Source organism: Ovis aries, chromosome 10, assembly GCF_016772045.2.
Source record: "Ovis aries strain OAR_USU_Benz2616 breed Rambouillet chromosome 10, ARS-UI_Ramb_v3.0, whole genome shotgun sequence".
NCBI lineage: Eukaryota > Metazoa > Chordata > Mammalia > Artiodactyla > Bovidae > Ovis > Ovis aries.
In genome coordinates, this window is record NC_056063.1 from 19,367,922 (window position 1) to 19,385,804 (window position 17,883).

Below are 17,883 nucleotides of genomic sequence, written 5' to 3' on the forward strand. Positions count from 1 at the left end.
TTCTCACAAAGTCTTATGGAGTAGTTAATATTATTTCCATGTTGCAAATGAGGAAGTTGAGAAACCAAATGTAAGGTCAACAAATTTAAGCACCAGGATTTGAACCTATGCTGCTGCTGCTGCTAAGTCGCTTCAGTCGTGTCCGACTCTGTGCGACCCCGTAGACGTAAGCCCACCAGGCTCCTCCGTCCCTGGGATTCTCCAGGCAAGAACACTGGAGTGGGTTGCCATTGCCTTTTCCTTTAGGTTTTGTCATAGAGGAAACCTCTCACTGTGCCAAGTTTTATTCTGTTTAAATATAGGTTGTTGTTTTTAAGCATTGCTTCTAACCTGTCTACATTTGGCCAAGCCCAGTCTCCTTCAGTGCTAAAGGAGAAAAGTAACTGTTGGGTTGGACAGTGTTTACTGAACTTTATGGTTAGTTTAACAAGGTTTTTTTCAAGCATAATTTTGATGGGGTGTGATTTTTGCCTTAGACCATAGAAACTAATCCCCATGTAACATGCACCACCAGCACACATATGTTCGTTTTTTGGTCACAAATTACAAGAGAAGTCACAAAATAAGCAAAAAGCTGAGGCTCACGGGAATCTGGAATTGGACATGAGCACTGTGGCCAGGGATTCTGATCCTGACGGGAATGGGAATTAAACGTGTCCCATGCATGGTGGAGAGTGGGCACCAAGCTCTCAGGGAAAGGGGGCAGAAACAGGGACCTACCCAAGACTAGGAGGTTGGCTGATAACCCACAGGGCCTGCGGTTGTATAACTGTACTGATAACAACCAGGCTTAGAGCTGTGAAACCCGTAGGTCGGAGCCAGAGCAGCCAGTGTAGAAGAGCGCCCAGGAGTGACCTGGGCAGAAGCATGACCTCGCATAGTCAGATCACACAGGCAGGCAGGACCGTGAAGGCAGCGTAAGTTCCCATAGACGGCAGAGATCCCGCCTGAGGAGTCAGAGATAGATGGAGAATGTGACTGAAGGAGACTTTAAAATAGGTGTGTCTAAAATGTCCAAAGAGATAAGATCCTAATATCCATGAAATGAGGAGGTGATCATTTTTAACTATACTATATAAGTAAAAGAGCCATTTAGAAATACGGGAAATAAAGCATATGGTTATGGAAATAAAAAACTAAGTAGATGGACTAAGTGGTAGCATTGGTATAGCTGGAGAAACAATCAGTGAATAGCAAAGCAAAACTAAAGGGTTCTCCCAGAATGCAAAGGGATAAAAATACAAGGAAGAAAAGTTTACAGGTTGAAAAATATGAAAGGTCAATGGGAAATTCCAACATACCTCTGAGAAGAGAGCATCATTCAAAGAGATAATAGCTGAGAATTTTCCAGAACTGAAGAAAGACAGGAGTCCTCAGCGTGAAAAAGCCTGCTGTGTACTGCTGCTGCTGCTGCTGCTAAGTCGCTTCAGTCTATCCGACTGTCCTAGGAAGGGAAATAAAATAACTGTACATCTAAATATATCACGATGCAACTTTGCAAGTATCTAGGGCAAAGAATAAATATGCTAGCAGATGGAAAAGAGAAAAAATATATTGACAAGGCAGTTTTCATCAAAAATAATAGAAGACAAAAAGGCATATTAGCTTAAAATGCTGAAGGAAAATAAATATAAAACTAGAATTCTGTAACAAGCCAGACAGTTATATGGTGGGGGGTGGGGGTGTTAAGAGGGTATTCAGACAATTACACAGCAGTTGAAGATATGCATTCCTATTTTTCAGCAATAGTATTTTTATACTAGAGCATTGTTTTCCAAGCTCTTAAGTTTAGTAGGATGTAAAATCACTTAAAGGGTTGTAACTAGAATCTTGAAAATTAAATTGTACAGAAAGTACCATGTGTACAGGAAGTACAGTGATAAGGTACTTAATATGTGACTGCTATTTCTTACTTTACATATACACACACATAAATATGCTGCCTCTGTAGGATCTTTTCTTAGAAATGTAAGACATTTCTTGCTGTGAGTCATAGTCAAAAATATTTGAAAGCTGCTACCCAAGCGATGCTTAGACAGGGCATAAGAATAAGGATATTACAGCATTGTTGTATTAAAGCTAGAAGCAGTTTAATTGTGATTCTAAATGCTATGGAAAAGTTAAAAAGGTAAATCTCAAAAGCATTATATTGAATGAAAAGACAAGTTGTAGGATAATAACTATAGTAATTTTTTAAAACAATACATTGTATTGTTTGTGGATAAATATATATGTAAAAGTTTAAAGGATGCCTCACCAAACCTCTTGAGAGCTTAGTTTTATCTTTTTTTTTTTAAGGAAGATCATATATACAGTATATATGTTGTAAATTATAGTTGACCTTTGAACAATGCAGGGGTTAGGGGTGCCAGCCCTTGAAAATATAACATGTAACATAATTGGCCCTCCACATAAGTGGTTCCGCATCCATAATTCCACAGCCAAGTTTTCATCCAACTGTAGATTATGTTCAGTTCAGTTCAGTTTAGTCGCTCAGTCGTGTCCAACTCTTTGCGACCCCATGAATTGCAGCATGCCAGGCCTCCCTGTCCATCACCATCTCCCGGAGTTCACTCAGACTCACGTCCATCGAGTCGGTGATGCCATCCAGCCATCTCATCCTCTGTCGTCCCCTTCTCCTCCTGCCCCCAATCCCTCCCAGCATCAGAGTCTTTTCCAATGAATCAACTCTTTGTATGAGGTGGCCAAAGTACTGGAGTTTCAGCTTTAGCATCATTCCTTCCAAAGAAATCCCAGGGCTGATCTCCTTCAGAATGGACTGGTTGGATCTCCTTGCAGTCCAAGGGACTCTCAAGAGTCTTCTCCAACACCACAGTTCAAAAGCATCAATTCTTCTGCTCTCAGCCTTCTTCACAGTCCAACTCTCACATCCATACATGACCACATGTATGTAGTACTGTGTTATTTACTATTGAAAAATATCCACATATACGTGGACCTGTGTAGTTGAAACCTGTGCTGATCAAGGGTCAGCTGTATATACATAAGAGAAAGGACTAGACAAAATGATGACAGCTGATTCTGTCTGGTCAGAATGAGTGTTTGTTATTGTTTGTGTTGTCTGTACTTTGTAAACTTTGTAAACAAACTCGTATTGAAAAAGCAACAATAGATTTCTACATCTGTAAATAGAATCCAAGTCAGTCAATTTATTGTTTATTTTGTCTGTTGCAAACGGTAGTTACCACTCTGACACGTATTGTATATATACAGAAAAATACTGAAGTGAATCATAGAGGAAACAATCTTAAAGTCACTTGCCATTTAACACAGGAGATGAGATTCAGAGATTTTTAACCAGTAGTCACACATCTGGTTTATAACTGAGATACCCAGGTTCCTTACTCCTATCGAGTGTTAAGTCCCTGTCATGTTAGGTAGTCATCTCAGTAGTTAGAGAGGAAATTTGTTTTTAGGTGTTCATGTTTACTGCTTAGCAGCGCTACGAAAAACAGCCAGATACGTGGCATCAGTCTCCTCAATCTATTTTTATGTCATTGGAGAGAGAGATAATATAAAACATACACAAAACTATGTGAGTTCTTTTGAGCTTGACACGTTTAAGTTTATCCATTGTAGGAGAGCAAACCTGGGAGAATTCTTACAGTGAAGCTTCTGCTGAATAGGAAATGAAAGGAATTCATTTTGAAATGTTAAAACTCATATAGTTAACTATTTAATGAGCAAGTCGAGATACAGGGCAGTTTATAATTATTTATAAACTTTTGGTAAATGTTGTCTTTCAAAGAGGTCTGTTTTATTTAGGGAAGACGTCTTGACAATCCATGAGCCAAATAACTGTTTTAAATACAATTATATTCTTAATACTTTTGTCAGGAGAGCCTCATAACTTGATGCTTTTTTATTCTGACTTCTCCATCCATTGTCTTCCTCTTAGAACAAAATGCGCATGTCTTCAACTGACAGCAAGGAATGCCAGGACTTGCCCCTTGTCAAGTAATAAAATAACCACTGGATATAAATATAAAAGACTAGAGAGACAGATACCTACTGGGTAAGATACACTGTGGATTTGTTGCAGGGTGTTTATACCTTTGAAGGAGGGTGCTTTATCACTGTGGCCTATTTAGTCTTCTAAATGTTCTTAATGTGAGAGTTGGACTATAAAGAAAGCTGAGCACCAAAGAATTGATGCTTTTGAACTGTGGCGTTGGAGAAGACTCTTGAGAGTCCCTTGGACTGCAAGGAGATCCAACCAGCCCATCCCAAAGGAGATCAGTCCTGGGTGTTCATTGGAAGGACTGATGTTGAAGCTGAAACTCCAAGCCTTTGGCCACCTGATGCGAAGAGCTGACTCATTGGAAAAGACCCTGATGCTGGGAAAGATTGAGGGCAGGAGGAGAAGGGGATGACAGAGGATAAGACAGTTGGATGGCATCACCGACTCAATGGACATGGGTTTGGGTAGACTCCGGCAGTTGGGGATGGACAAGGAAGCCTGGCATGCTGCGGTTCATGGGGTCGCAAAGAGTCAGACATGACTGAGCGACTGAACCGAACTGAATGCTGAATTTCTTATTTGTTGTTTCTGTTCAGTTGCTAAGTTGTTTCTGACTCTGCAAATCCATGGACTGCAGCACACTAGGCTCCCCTGTCCTTCACTGTCTCCCTGAGTTTGCTCAAATTCATATCCATTGAGTCGGTGATGCCATCTAACCATCTCAACCTCTGCTGCCCCCTTCATCTTTTGCTTTCAGTCTTTCTCAGCATCAGGGTCTTTTCCATTGAGTTGGCTCTTCGCATTAGGTGGCCAAAGTACTGGAGCCTCAGCTTCAGCATCAGTCTTTCCATTGAATATTGAGGGTTGATTTCCTTTAGGATTTGACTGGTTTGATCTTCTTGCAGTCCAAAGGACTCTCAAGTCTTCTCCAACACCACAATTCAAAGGCATCAATTCTTCAAGCAATTCTTCAGCCCTCAGCCTTCTTTACGGTCCACCTCTCACGTCCATTCCTGACTACTGGAAAAACCATAGCTTCGACTATACAGACTTTGTTGGCAGAGTGATGTCTCTGCTTTCTGATACACTGTCTAGGTTTTTCACAGCTTTCCTTTGAAGGCGAAAGTATCTTTTAATTTCATGATTGCAGTTACCATCAGCGGTGGTTTTGGAGCCCAAGAAAATAAAGTCTGTCAGTGTTCCACTTTTTCCCCATGCATTTGTCATGAAATGATGGGGCCAGATGCCTTGATCTTTGTTGAGTTTTGAGTTTCAAGACAGCTTTTTCACTCTCCTCTTTCACCCTCATCAGGAGGCTCTTTAATTCCTCTTTGCTTTCTGCTTTTAAAGTTGTATCATCTGCATATGTGAGGTTGTTGGTATTTCTCCTGGCATTCTTAATTCCTGCTGGTGACTCATCCAGCCTGATACTTCTCATGATATACTTTGCATATAAGTTAAATAAGCAGGGTGAAAATAAACAGCCTTGACGTACTCCTTTCCCAATTTGAAACCAGTCCATTGTTCCATATCTGGTTGTAACTGTTGCTTCTTGATCTGCATATAGATTTCTCAGGAGACAGGTAAGGTGGTCTGGTATTTGCATCTCTTTAATAATTTTCCACAGTTTGTTGTGATCCCCACAGTCAAAGGCTTTGGTACAGTCAATGAAGCAGAAGTAGATGTTTTTCTGGAATTCTCTTGCTTTCCAACAACAGATGTTGGCAATTTGATCTCTGGTTCCTCTGCCTTTTCTAAATCCAGCTTGTACATCTGAAAGTTCTTGGTTCCTGTACTGCTGAAGCCTGACTTGAAGGATTTTGAGCATTACCTTACTAACATGTGAAACGAGCACATTTGTACAGTAGTTTTAACATTCTTTGGCATTGGCCTTCCTTGGGATTGGAATGAAAGCGGACCTTTTCTAGTCCTGTGGCACTGGCAAGTTTCCAAATTTGCTGACATATTGAGTGCAGCACTTTAACAGCATCATCTTTTAGGATTTTAAATAGTTCAGCTGGAATTAGTTTCTTATACCAAAAATCTAAATTACAGAATTTTTTTTAAAAGCCTGTATATCATTTTTGGAAATGGAAGTCAGAGTACACACATGTAACATGCAGACTGTACTTGACACTCATCTGCTTTGCCTCTGACTCTTAGCCCTATTGGGTTAGCTTACTTTGGGTAGACGTTTCCCCATTAAGACATATACTGTGCAGAGGTCGTCTGAGAATTGGGAATTTTCTTTTCAAGGTTGTTACTGCTAAAAGACAAACAGAAAAGTATTCTTCCTAGACTTTCCCTTCTTAGACATTGGGCGACATTTTAAAAGGGCTAACCCTTATTGTGTGCCACACATTGTCTCAAGCACCTTGCAAATAGACTTATTTAATCTTTTTTTAAAGTTGAATTTTATTGAAATATAGTTGATTTCCATGTTGTGTTAGTTGCGGCTGTACAGCGCTGTGATTCAGTTATACATCTCTCCACTTGCTTTTAGATTCCATTCCCACATAGGTCATTGTAGAGTACTGAGCAGAGTGCCCGTGCTATGCAGGAAGTCCTTATTAGCTGTCTGTTTCATATATAGTAGTGTGTATATGTCACCCCTGATCTCCGATTTATCCCCCCTCCCCGCCCTGCAACTTTCCCCTTTGGTAACCTTAAGTTTGTTTTCTACATCTCTGACTCTATTTCTACTTTGTGAATAAGTTCATTTTTACCATTTTCTTAAATTCCACATATAAAGATTATCATGTGATACTTGTCTTTCTTTGTCTGACTTACCCAATTCATTTAATCTTCACAAAACCACCCTATGCCATATAATCCATGTTATATGGTAGTACCATATAATCCCCATTTTTAAAAATGGAAAATTGAAGCACAAAGAGATTAAATCCATGGGCATGCAGCTAGTGAGTGCTGGAGCTGTGATGGGAACTAGGCAGTCTAGCCCTGGGAGCCTTCACACTTGGTCTCTCTCCCTCAGTGATTATTAGCAAGGTAGCAATAGAAAGTGCTTTTGCTTTTAATTTGTCTAATTGATTTTCTCTTGTATGTTTTATTGACAAGCATTTATGAATGCAGCCTGTTATGCAAGTGTGATCGACGAATGTGTCAAAACCGAGTTGTCCAGCACGGACCTCAAGTGAGGCTACAAGTGTTCAAAACTGAGAAGAAGGGATGGGGAGTGCGCTGTCTAGATGACATTGACAGAGGGACGTTTGTTTGCATTTATTCAGGTAAAGCAAAGGCTTACTTTCGCGTTACGCTGTGGTAAGATCTACATTTCTGAATCTCCATTGACTAGTCAGGGCCACCGAGATCTTATAGCAAGGACAAGAGCGACGGTATAGGAGGACTGTCAGAGGAAGGCAAGTGACTGGGAAATTGAGCCCTGAAGGCATGACGTGCATTAGGAGGTACCAGGTGTTCCAGAAAAGAAAGGCTGAAGGATAAAACTTGGGTTACTGCATGAGATGTGTTTTTTAGTCTCTGTGGCTGCAGATGCTTCGGGGTAAAGTAAGAAAACTTTCAAATAGAAAAGTGACTGATTTACTAAAGTAAAGATTATTGGTCAGAGACTGTCTTCGTCAACATCTTGAGCTATTAGAATTTAGCAAGTTAATGTTATAATGAATACCTTTAGGTAATGATTCAGTCAAGGCTGCCGCTGCCACCAAGTCGCTTCAGTCGTGTCCTACTTTGTGCGATCCCATAGACGGCAGCCCACCAGGATCCTCTGTCCCTGGGATTTTCCAAGCAAGAGTATTGGAGTGGGTTGCCATTGCCTTCTCCAAGTCAGTCAAGGCAGTTCTCTCCATTTCAGGGATTCTATAGAGAGTTGCCCATGTTCTGAGCAAAGCCTCCCCACTGTGTGTTACGGTTGTGCAAATTACTGATTCATTCAGGCCATAGCCCACAGGCCAGACAGGTCCATCTCTAGTAGTCTCTTCCTTTTACCCCAGAGTGTCAGGCAAAAGTCCTCACTTTCTGTGTGTACCACGAAGTGAGAAAGGTTGGTGAAATGTGGCTCTCAAGGCAGTCTGAAGGAAATGTGCCAGGCAGCAGGGACCAGAGCAGTCCTCCTTATCTGGAATTCAGGTTCCCTTTAGTGAGGGCAAGAATCCTCAGGGTTCAGAACAGTCACAGCTGGATCCCTGCCACATCCCACTTACAGACACAAATGCTGCACAACTTGCCTGGACATTTGTCTCATATTTCTCAAAATAACTCTTTGATAAAAGTTAGCTTACCATAAAATGCCAGATGGTGTCCAGGAAGTGTCATTTATTGACTTTATCTGCATTGCTAGGAAATGCACCTAAGGGTATCTCTCTAATCTAGCTGTTAATTTTGACTTGTTAACTGTAATTTGAAGTTCCTTGAAAGAAAATGCATAAACTTCAGACTAACATTTTGATTACATTAAGGCTTAAGATGAGAATAGGCACATATCAACACAGATTTAAAGACATCACTTTATAAATAAAGTTTTTAAATGATCATTCATAACTAGACACAAAAGCTATAATTGTAAGACTAGAGTTCACCTCTCTAATTTTCTAGAGTGCTTTCTGATCTGTATTTTTGTTTTATATTATTGTAGCTGAATCTCCTGTGTTCTGTATTATCCCACTTCAGACAAATACTTATTCCTATGTTTTTTCATGTACTGGAAGATGCGAAATCTCTTCTTGGTCTTTTATTTTTATTATTTCTCACAGTAGTTTTCTAGGATGAATTAATGTTTATCTTCATTCTAGAAATGAGGTACACCATACACCGTTGTAATAGAGCAGAAGAGATGCCCTTTTGTTGCCTAGTAACTTATTACTTTTTGTCATATTTAGCTCTTTTACTTTTTCTTTTAGGAAGATTACTAAGCAGATCTGACACTGAGAAACCTGATGCTATTGATGAAAATGGAAAAGAAGAGAATATTATGAAAAATATGTTTTCCAAAAAGAGGAAAATAGAAGTTGCAGATTGTGAGGTTGAAGTTATCCCAATAGAACTGGAAGCACGTCCGAGAAGTATGGAGACTCAGGAGTATCCACCTAAGTTCCATAATAATACCAAAGAGCCTATTATGTGAGTGAGATCATAGGAACCCAGTCAAGATTGATCTATACTGTTTCGTACCAATTAAGAGTAGTTCTTTCTTTTTCTTATTTTTTACTTTCCACTCCAACTTCTGGATCTCTTATATATCAATTTGCTTCCCAGTTGTATGTTTCACATTGAGAAATCTAGGGCACTTAAATTTTAAAATCTAACCAACATACTGAATTTCCTCAGTTTCCATCTGTGGAACTTCATCTTTAAAAACTTTGACTTTCATCAGATTGTTTATGGATGTCATGACTTTGGCAGTTCTTTTTATTTTCTATCACCATTTTATTTGCAAAGGTTTTCTTAGATTTTCTTCATTTTTTAAATATATTTCCAGAATGATTGACCTTAAAATATGATTATTCTAGTGAGGAGTAGGCATAAGTGTTATAGCTTAGATTAATTTCTAATGAATATTTACATAACAGTGATGCTGTCTATATTTCAGGGCACAGTAAAGAGCGTTTTTAGTTATTTACAGAATAACTTTGTTTTCCTTTTCAGAGGAATGAAGTATAACAGTATTGCAAGAATTCGATATCATTCAGTCATTAGGAGTCCTAAAACCAAGACGGTCATTATTCAACACAATGGGAAAAATATGGTAAAAAGTGCAAAACATAGATGGTGCCTTTCTGAGAACATTAACTACTATTTAATTCAAATTGTTTGTGTTACTTAATAATGTGTAGGATTTCTTTTATTATTTTGTAATGTGGTGCTGTTAAAAGTGTTAGGACTATGTTTTTTAATAACTTTGTATCCTAAGTAATGGTTGGCATGTTCCCAACTTAGATATAGAAGGAGAATGTTGATCATGATCTGACTGTGTATTCTACTGAGACTGAGAGCTATACAGTATAAGAATTCATGGAAGAAGCTGAAGTGATAGTATTACATAAGAAAGAAGGATGGAGTAATTTAGGTTGAGGAGGTACGGTTGTGAGATGTAGGAGAAAGAACAGAAGCAGTCTAATGAGAGGATCATCCAGAAAGCAGCGCTTTACATGATAGCCTCTGAAGATACACTTTTCAGTCTGTCCTGAGAAGAATAACTAGTCAGAGACTGTAACTTAAGAGAATGATGCAAGAAACAGAACAGGCAGACAAAATGGTAGTTTCATAGTGAAAAATACTAACGTAGGTGGTACACAAATACTTGCCCTCTGCCTAGTAGCATACAGAAGATAACTCCTTAATACCACATCATTATGCGAAGATTGGGCCAGGAGATCACATAGACCTAGTTTGCCCTCCAACACTGCACCTTAACTAGCTGGTTAACATCTGTCTGCATTTCTTTTTTTGAAAAATTATAATAATAGTATCTATCTCAGAATTAAGAGGGTTAAATGAGATAACGTCAGAAACTTAGTGTAGCACAATGCTTGACACCCAGCTCAGTGCTCAACACATGTTGACCGTTGAAGTACATGGATAAGAAGAATAGTGGTCAAATGTGCTGCGTGCCAAGCATTGTGCTAAACCTAATACCTCTTTTTGAAAGTTATCATTACCATATAAAGTGACTGCAGTGTCCTCAACTCATGGAGATAGGCAGCTCCTTTAACCTTTTCTTTCAAGTAACTAGCCAAAGAGTGTTTTTAATCTTTGCACATCTTATAGTGGAAGCTAAATTTATCATCTGGTATCAGAATTGAGGAATACCGACAGATACATGTGTATTTCATTTTGAATTTATAATGCCTCAAGAATGTCTTGACAGTCCTTATAATTTTCATAGCTGTGGCTCACGAAAGTGCTTGGGAGTAGAACACAGCTGAAAGGGCTCTGACGTGTCAGAGATTCCTCAGCCTATCAGCTTTGAGTCTTTGAAAACAAATCTAATTGCTGCAGCCTATGGAGATTGATAACTTGATGAAAGAGGCCTTACTGCTAACTTAAATTCTTTTTCCTAACCTAGAAAGTGAAGACATCTTCCTTGTTTTCTTTTAAGGGATTTACTTCCTCAGAGGCTGTCACCTCAGAAGATAATGGGGAACTTACTCCAGCTCAAGAACATCTGAACTCTAAAGCCAAGGAAATGAGAAGTAGGCTTTGTTTCATTCTGTGGTTGCCTGCCTCTTCTGCCTTTTTGTCTCTCATGCTCAATACTCGTAGCTAATTTTTTCAGACACCATTACAAAAATGCTGCATTCAGCACAAGGCTTCCTGTATGTCTAGATCAGAGGTCGACAAACCGTGATCTGTGGGCCACAACCAGCCCACCACCGGTTTATGTATGGCCTGTAAGCTAAGATAATTTTTACCTTTTAAAATAACTGAGAAGAGATGAGAAGATAAATAATGCTTTGTGACACTCGAAACTTACAGGATATTATAATTTCAGTGTTGCTAAATAAATTGTATCGGAAGATAGCCACACTCTTTGATTTACATATTGTCTCTACTTGCACACTATAGTAGAGCTGAATACTCAAAACAGAGATGGTGTAGCCCACAGTGTTTACTGTTTGGCCCCTTACAGAAGAAGTTGGCTGACCCCTGGTCTAGATGCCAACCGTGACCTGATGCTGGGCAGGAGAATAGCATGGACAACTCACAGTCCATTTCCAGCTTTGGAAGCCCTGCCCGGTGCAGCCATTTCCTCTTTGTTTAGGCTCCTTTAAAAATAAAGACATGACATTCTCCTGCAGTATTCCAGCCAGTGCTGCCCCAGAGGATGCTTAGCAGAAAGTGAAAATATTGCTACCCTGAGTGCTCATCTTTCAGTGTTACCAGTCTTGCCATGGTATAGACTATACAGTCCATGGAATTCTCCAGGCCAGAATACTGGAGTGGGTAGCCTTTCCCTTCTCCAGGGATCTTCCCAACCCAGGGATCAAACTCAGGTCTCCCGCAACTGCAGGCAGATTCTTTACCAGCTGAGCCATAAGGAAAGCCCACTTTAATATTAAAACCTGACAAAACTGGGCTTTAGTTTATTTGCATTTCAGTATATCCCTCAGGGAGAGATGTTGCTGAGACATGACCCTTTATGAAGAACTGACTGACCGTGGCCTCTTCTCCCTTTGGGGTTCCTAGACATATACACCCCCAACTCCCCACCTTCCTAGTATTAATAGAAGGACACCTTTGTAAATTTATATCCTATTTTTAGGCAGAGAGGGGAGAGGACTTGGAGCTTTTCCTGTATTACTGCTTAGCTCAAATAGAGGACTTGGAGCTTTTCCTGTATTACTGCTTAGCTCAAATTGCCCTTAGCTCAAAATAGTTCTTATGTCAAAGATGTGTGTTTGGGGACAACATTCTAATATATCACCGTTTAATGCATGAAAGTCATCTGAGTCCTGTTGCTCTTGGTTCTTTTGTTGTTTTCATTGACCACTACAGTACATATAGCAGGCACTACAAAATTAGTTATATACTATTAATATTACTGCAAGTAACCTATGATAGGAAAAAGCAGCCAGAAACAGTGATGATTACATCAACAACATTAATTTTAGAAAAGTGTAATTTCTTTCTGCCACTGAATTAGGAGGCACAAGTGACTTTTTAACAATAAATAATTTTACTTATTCCATTTGACATGCATCCATACTTTTGAATATTTTGGAAAATTACTTGCATTATTGGATAAGAAAAATAAGCAGTTCGTCAAAGTATTGTTGTTTGTAGAAGTGTGATTACTGAATGATCATCTAGCAAAAACACGTATACAAAACCCATAGCGGTAGTTACTGCTACTGGGCCTTAGAGCGGGTAACTTAATCAGGGTCTCCCCAGCCTTTCATTGGTATCATAAAGGCCTAAAATGCTCCCTAAACCCTTTCTGTTCCAGCTGCTTAGAATATATTTAAATGCAGAGTACAAAGTTGAAGAGAAGTCAATTTGTAAGGAGTAGAGCTTAACTATAGTAACAGGAAGCAACATGTATACAGATTCATAAAAAGCCGTTGTTCGGTAGTAGAAAGAAGGTAGACTTCAGAATCAGATATTTCTGGGTTTCTTACCCCACTTCTCATTATTATTGCTAGTTAGTTGAGTGAATCCCTTAAGCCTTCAGAAGCTCAGAGTTTTCATTTGTAAAATTGAAGTACTGTGTACCTTAATACATTGTACGGATTAGCAATAATTAACACAACTTGCACTTAATTAGTATTGTTACTCTCAGCAGTATTGCTCAGCCATTTATATTCCCTGACAATTCCTTCCGAAATGTTTATTAGAGGACTCAAGCTCAAACCAAGTTGAAGATTGTGAAGACAAGCCTGTGATTGAATCTGATGTGATAGATATAACCAAGTGTAGAGAAGACACTCCACCAGGGGACACATGTCACCAAGCAGTCACACTGGATAACAAGAATGAGGTTCAAATACAAAAGCCCCAAGAGGAAAAATCTCCAGCATGTCAAAACCAGCAGGTCTTTTTTGGTAAAGAGTTACCAAATGAAATCAAGGATGCTTCATCTGATTCTCTAGAGAAGTGCAATAAAGGCAATGTGTTTTTATTGGATGCCACAAAAGAAGGAAATGTGGGCCGCTTCCTTAATGTGAGTATATGGGCTGAGATTCCTATATCTAAACATTTCTCCCCTAGGCTGCTTCACAAAATCATGAGGAAAATATGACTGACAAATTCCAGAGCCACACTACCTGGATTAGAATGCCAGGCCTCTACTTACATGGGCTTGGACATCTTACTTGACCTCTCCATGCTGTATTTCCCACTTCAATAATATGGAGTAAATAACTGTCCAGAATGTTGTGAATGATCATCTAGCAAAAACACATATACAAAACCCATAGCGGTAGTTATTGCTGTTGGGCCATTTATATATAAATGTATTATATATAAAGTGCTTAAACTATCTAGCACACAGTAAACATTTGCTTAAAGGAACTATAAGGAATTATAAGAAAATCGTATATATTTATTGAAAGGCTTTTAAGATGCATTCCTTCAAAAAAACAACGGGACACATAGAATAAGTTTTTCTTTTGTGTCTCATATAATACAATGTCTTATTCAGAAATACCTCTATTAAAAAAATTTAGTTGGGAGCACTTATGTTTTACTACTCTCACTAAGTTTTGAGTGATTTAGTGGCTTAGTACTAGAGAAGGCAATGGCAACCCACTCCAGTCCTCTTGCCTGGAAAATCCCATGGACGGAGGAGCCTGGTAGGCTACAGTCCATGGGGTCGCTAAGAATCAGACACGACTGAGCGACTTCACTTTCACTTTTCACTTTCATGCATTGGAGAAGGAAATGGCATCCCACTCCAGTGTTCTTGCCTGGAGAATCCCAGGGATGGGGGAGCCTGGTGGGCTGCCGTCTGTGGGGTCGCACAGAGTCGGACACGACTGAAGCGACTTAGCAGCAGCAGTGGCAGCAGTGGCTTAGTACAGAAAACCAGTACATTTATCAGAATATTGCATTTTACTATCTAACTCTTTTCTTATTCCTAAGCCATAGTCACTTGCTGTTTCTGTGTATGTTTGGGATATATGTAATGAGACTTATTTTCATTTATATAGAGGAATATTTATGATTTCTCTGATTTAAGGTTCATTGGGCTTCCCTGTTAGCTCAGTTGGAAAAGAATCCACTTGCAGTGCAGGAAACCCCAGTTCTATTCCTGGGTCTAGAAGATCCGCTGGAGAAGGGATAGGCTACCCACTTCAGCATTCTTGGGCTTCCCTGTTGCTCGGCTGATAAAGAATCTGCCTGCAATGCGGGAGACCTGGGTTGGAAAGATCCCCTGGAGAAGGGAAAGGCTACCCACTCTAGTATTCTGGCCTGGAGAAGTCCACGAACTGTATAGTCCATGGGATTGCAAAGAGTCATACATGACTGAGCGACTTTCACTTCACAAGGTTCATTGACACTTAAGACTCCTGGCATCTTCATGATGAGAGGGATACTTTGCATTGTTGGCCATAACTACTGTGTAGGGTGGAATTGGAGTTAGCTTTTCCCATCAGACTGCCAGTCTCGTCTCTCCTGCCTCCTACCATCATACATGCTTTTCAAAGAATGTATATAGTCCCAGAAATTTTCCAGGGGAAAAAAGAGAAATACCTTCTCCACTAGTCCCAGTGTCTGTATAGACTGCCCTGTCTTTGGCCAGCCAGACCATGCAGAAACCACCTGCATTCCTCCTCCTCTCTGGGCTCCACTTTGTTCTGACTTACCCTACCCAGGAGAGTGACGAGGAGTCGTGGAAGCAGGACAGGAACTTTATGATAACCTCCACACATCCTTTGGAAAAGTCCATTCAGGTTCACTGATTTCTGGATGTGGCCTTAATTTTTCTCTTTGCTCTGCATCAGAGCGCTTCTTCCTCTCTCTGGGGTTCAGTTAGTGGGATGGGCAGCTTTGACTTTTCCCTTAAAATAATGGGAAGCATGCATAGCCCAAGATTCTTTTATGTATTTCCTTTGCTAAACTCAAGACCTATTTATTTATTTATTTGTGGCTGTACTACTTGGCTCAAAGGACCTTAGTTCACTGACCAGGGATCAAACCTGTACCCTCTGCAGTGAAAGTAGAGTCCTAAGAGCTGAACCACCAGGGAATTCCCTCAACACCTCTTTAAAATATGACATTTGAATGGTTTGAAATTGCTGTTTAGTGATAATTTTAAATGTAATTCATGTGCCATCAGAAGAAAAAGTACTCTCAAGTCAGAAAATCTTTGAAACCAAAGAACTTTTTTTCTTTGCTAGAGAAATCTGTTTGGCCTTTTTCTTTTTCGCTCTCCTAGTTAGAAGGATACTTGGTTAACAAGAGACGCCTCTCTGAATACTGAAGTGGGTTGCCATTCCCTTCTCCATGGGATCTTCTGACCCAGGGATGGAACCTGGGTCTCCTGTACTTTCACTACTTCTACACTATTGCCAAACTGCTGGAAGCTACTAAACATGCCAGGAGAGCCAGGAGATCAGTAAAGAATGATCCTTAGCAAAGGACTGTTGCGGCTTTCTTTCCAGTCAGTTACGTTGAATAGTGGCTGCACTGGAATGATATGGTTGGTCTCACTAGCTGGATCTCCCGTTGTTTATAGGAAGAGAAAAACAAGGCCTTTCTGTCTTTTTAAATTTAATTTTCTACATAGATAATCCATTCTCATGATTTAAAAACTTAAATAAAACACCTTAGAAAATACATACAAACAGAATTGTTTCACAGCAGCTGTGACCCTGCCAAGGAGGTACCCTGAGTAAAGCTCACCAGGCTCAAACTGAAAAAAATGTATGGATGATAGGAAGTTATTACTGAAATCTAACAGTGGTAAATGTGTCTGAGGAATATTGCTGGGATTCGATCCCTTTATGAATCTGGTGATAGATGACTGTGTAGCAATAACAGCTCATGTGCAGCAAAATAACACTGAAATGGTGGTGATAGGAGATAGTTATCACCATGTTAGAAGCCTTGGAAAAACAATAAATAATGCTTGTGTTCAGCAGAGAAATCAATTACTTACACAGATACCCTTTCCAAAGGATCTGTTTGATGTAAAAATTCAGGTCATAACATATTCTTCATATTAAACTTTTTGTTTTATTTTAAAAATAATGTACTCTGCCCCTGTTCACCCTGCCCCCAATCCACCCTCTATAGTAAAATCATTTTTTATTACTTTTTGGTGTATTCTTACAGTGTTTCTTTATGAAAATACAAGTAAACATAAGGATGTGTTCCTATTCCTACCCCTTACCTAAAAGACAGCATATTACATTCAGTGTCCTACACCTTGTGTTTTAAGTTAACAATATACCCTGGAGATCTTTCTGTATGAGTACACCGAGCTCCTCATTTGTTTTTGTTTATAGGTGCATATGATTCCAGTGTGTGGCTATCCAGAAGTTTAAATAATCCTCTTTAGATAGACATTTGCATTGCTTCAAAACCTCTACTGTTGAAAACAATGTTCAGTAAATAATCTTACATGGATATATATGCAGATATATCTGTCAAATACACTCCCAGATACTGGATTGTTGAATCAAAAGATAAATGCATTTATAATAATGATAAATAGGAGTTTTTACTATTTTGCGTTTCTACTGGCAAGATGTAAGAATGTCAAAACAGGGCTTTCTGAATGAATTCTTACTATCAACAAAATTGTAATGAGCTATGATATTTTGCATACTAGTCAGAAAAAAAAAATAAAAATAAGATGTGTTGGAAACAGAATGGTGTTCTAATGCTTCAAAGAACAGTGTATCAGAGTTTATGCTATATCTAACATGTGTTTGTCTATTTTTGTTAACAGCATAGTTGTTGCCCAAATCTTTTGGTACAGAATGTTTTTGTAGAAACACATGACAGAAGTTTTCCTTTGGTGGCGTTCTTCACCAACAGGTTTGAAAAATTTTTTAATATGATTAATTTTGAAGTTGTGACTTTAAAAATAACAGTACAAAAATATTAAAAGAAGGTATATGCTATAGCCCTAACTCTCTGGTACCCTAGAATACTCAGTCATCCCAAACTGTTTAGAGGCAATAAAATTTTAAATAGTTGAAATTTTAATTCTTATTTCCTCTTAGAATTAATGTCCAAAAAGGCTAAGAATGACAGGTCTCAGCCAGTTCAGTTCAGAAAGTAAATGATGCAGAATGCTACATCTTTAAGTCAAAACTACCCCTGATTACTTCCCCGGGCCTCAGTGCTTTGCTGGGGCCCATTCTTTTTAAAAACACACTTCCTCCCTTGTGGATATTGACAAGTTTCTTCTTATTTGGGATTTTAGTAGATTTGAAATAAAACTCAAATAGAGCATTCCTAAGTAGTGGATG

General features: G+C 39.2%; 1 protein-coding gene across 26 annotated transcripts in view; it reads left to right on the forward strand.

Moving 5' to 3' along the window:
• The window catches only part of SETDB2 (SET domain bifurcated histone lysine methyltransferase 2), an 84,307-nt gene that overhangs the window by 20,355 nt on the left and 46,069 nt on the right, over positions 1-17,883 (forward strand). For 24 of the 26 annotated variants that reach the window (XR_009595187.1, XM_042254714.2, XM_042254718.2 and 21 more), the window contains 7 exons: positions 3,920-4,036; positions 7,061-7,230; positions 8,863-9,082; positions 9,608-9,707; positions 11,061-11,154; positions 13,297-13,622; positions 17,358-17,446. Coding sequence is in view for 25 of the 26 variants with exons in the window: in XM_042254714.2 (XP_042110648.1) it covers positions 3,920-4,036; positions 7,061-7,230; positions 8,863-9,082; positions 9,608-9,707; positions 11,061-11,154; positions 13,297-13,622; positions 17,358-17,446 (1,116 nt within the window). In the remaining variant the exon portion in view is untranslated. Of the gene's footprint in view, positions 1-3,919; positions 4,037-7,060; positions 7,231-8,862; positions 9,083-9,607; positions 9,708-11,060; positions 11,155-13,296; positions 13,623-17,357; positions 17,447-17,883 lie in introns of those variants that run through there. The other 2 variants (XM_060394357.1, XM_060394356.1) reach the window with 1 other exon arrangement.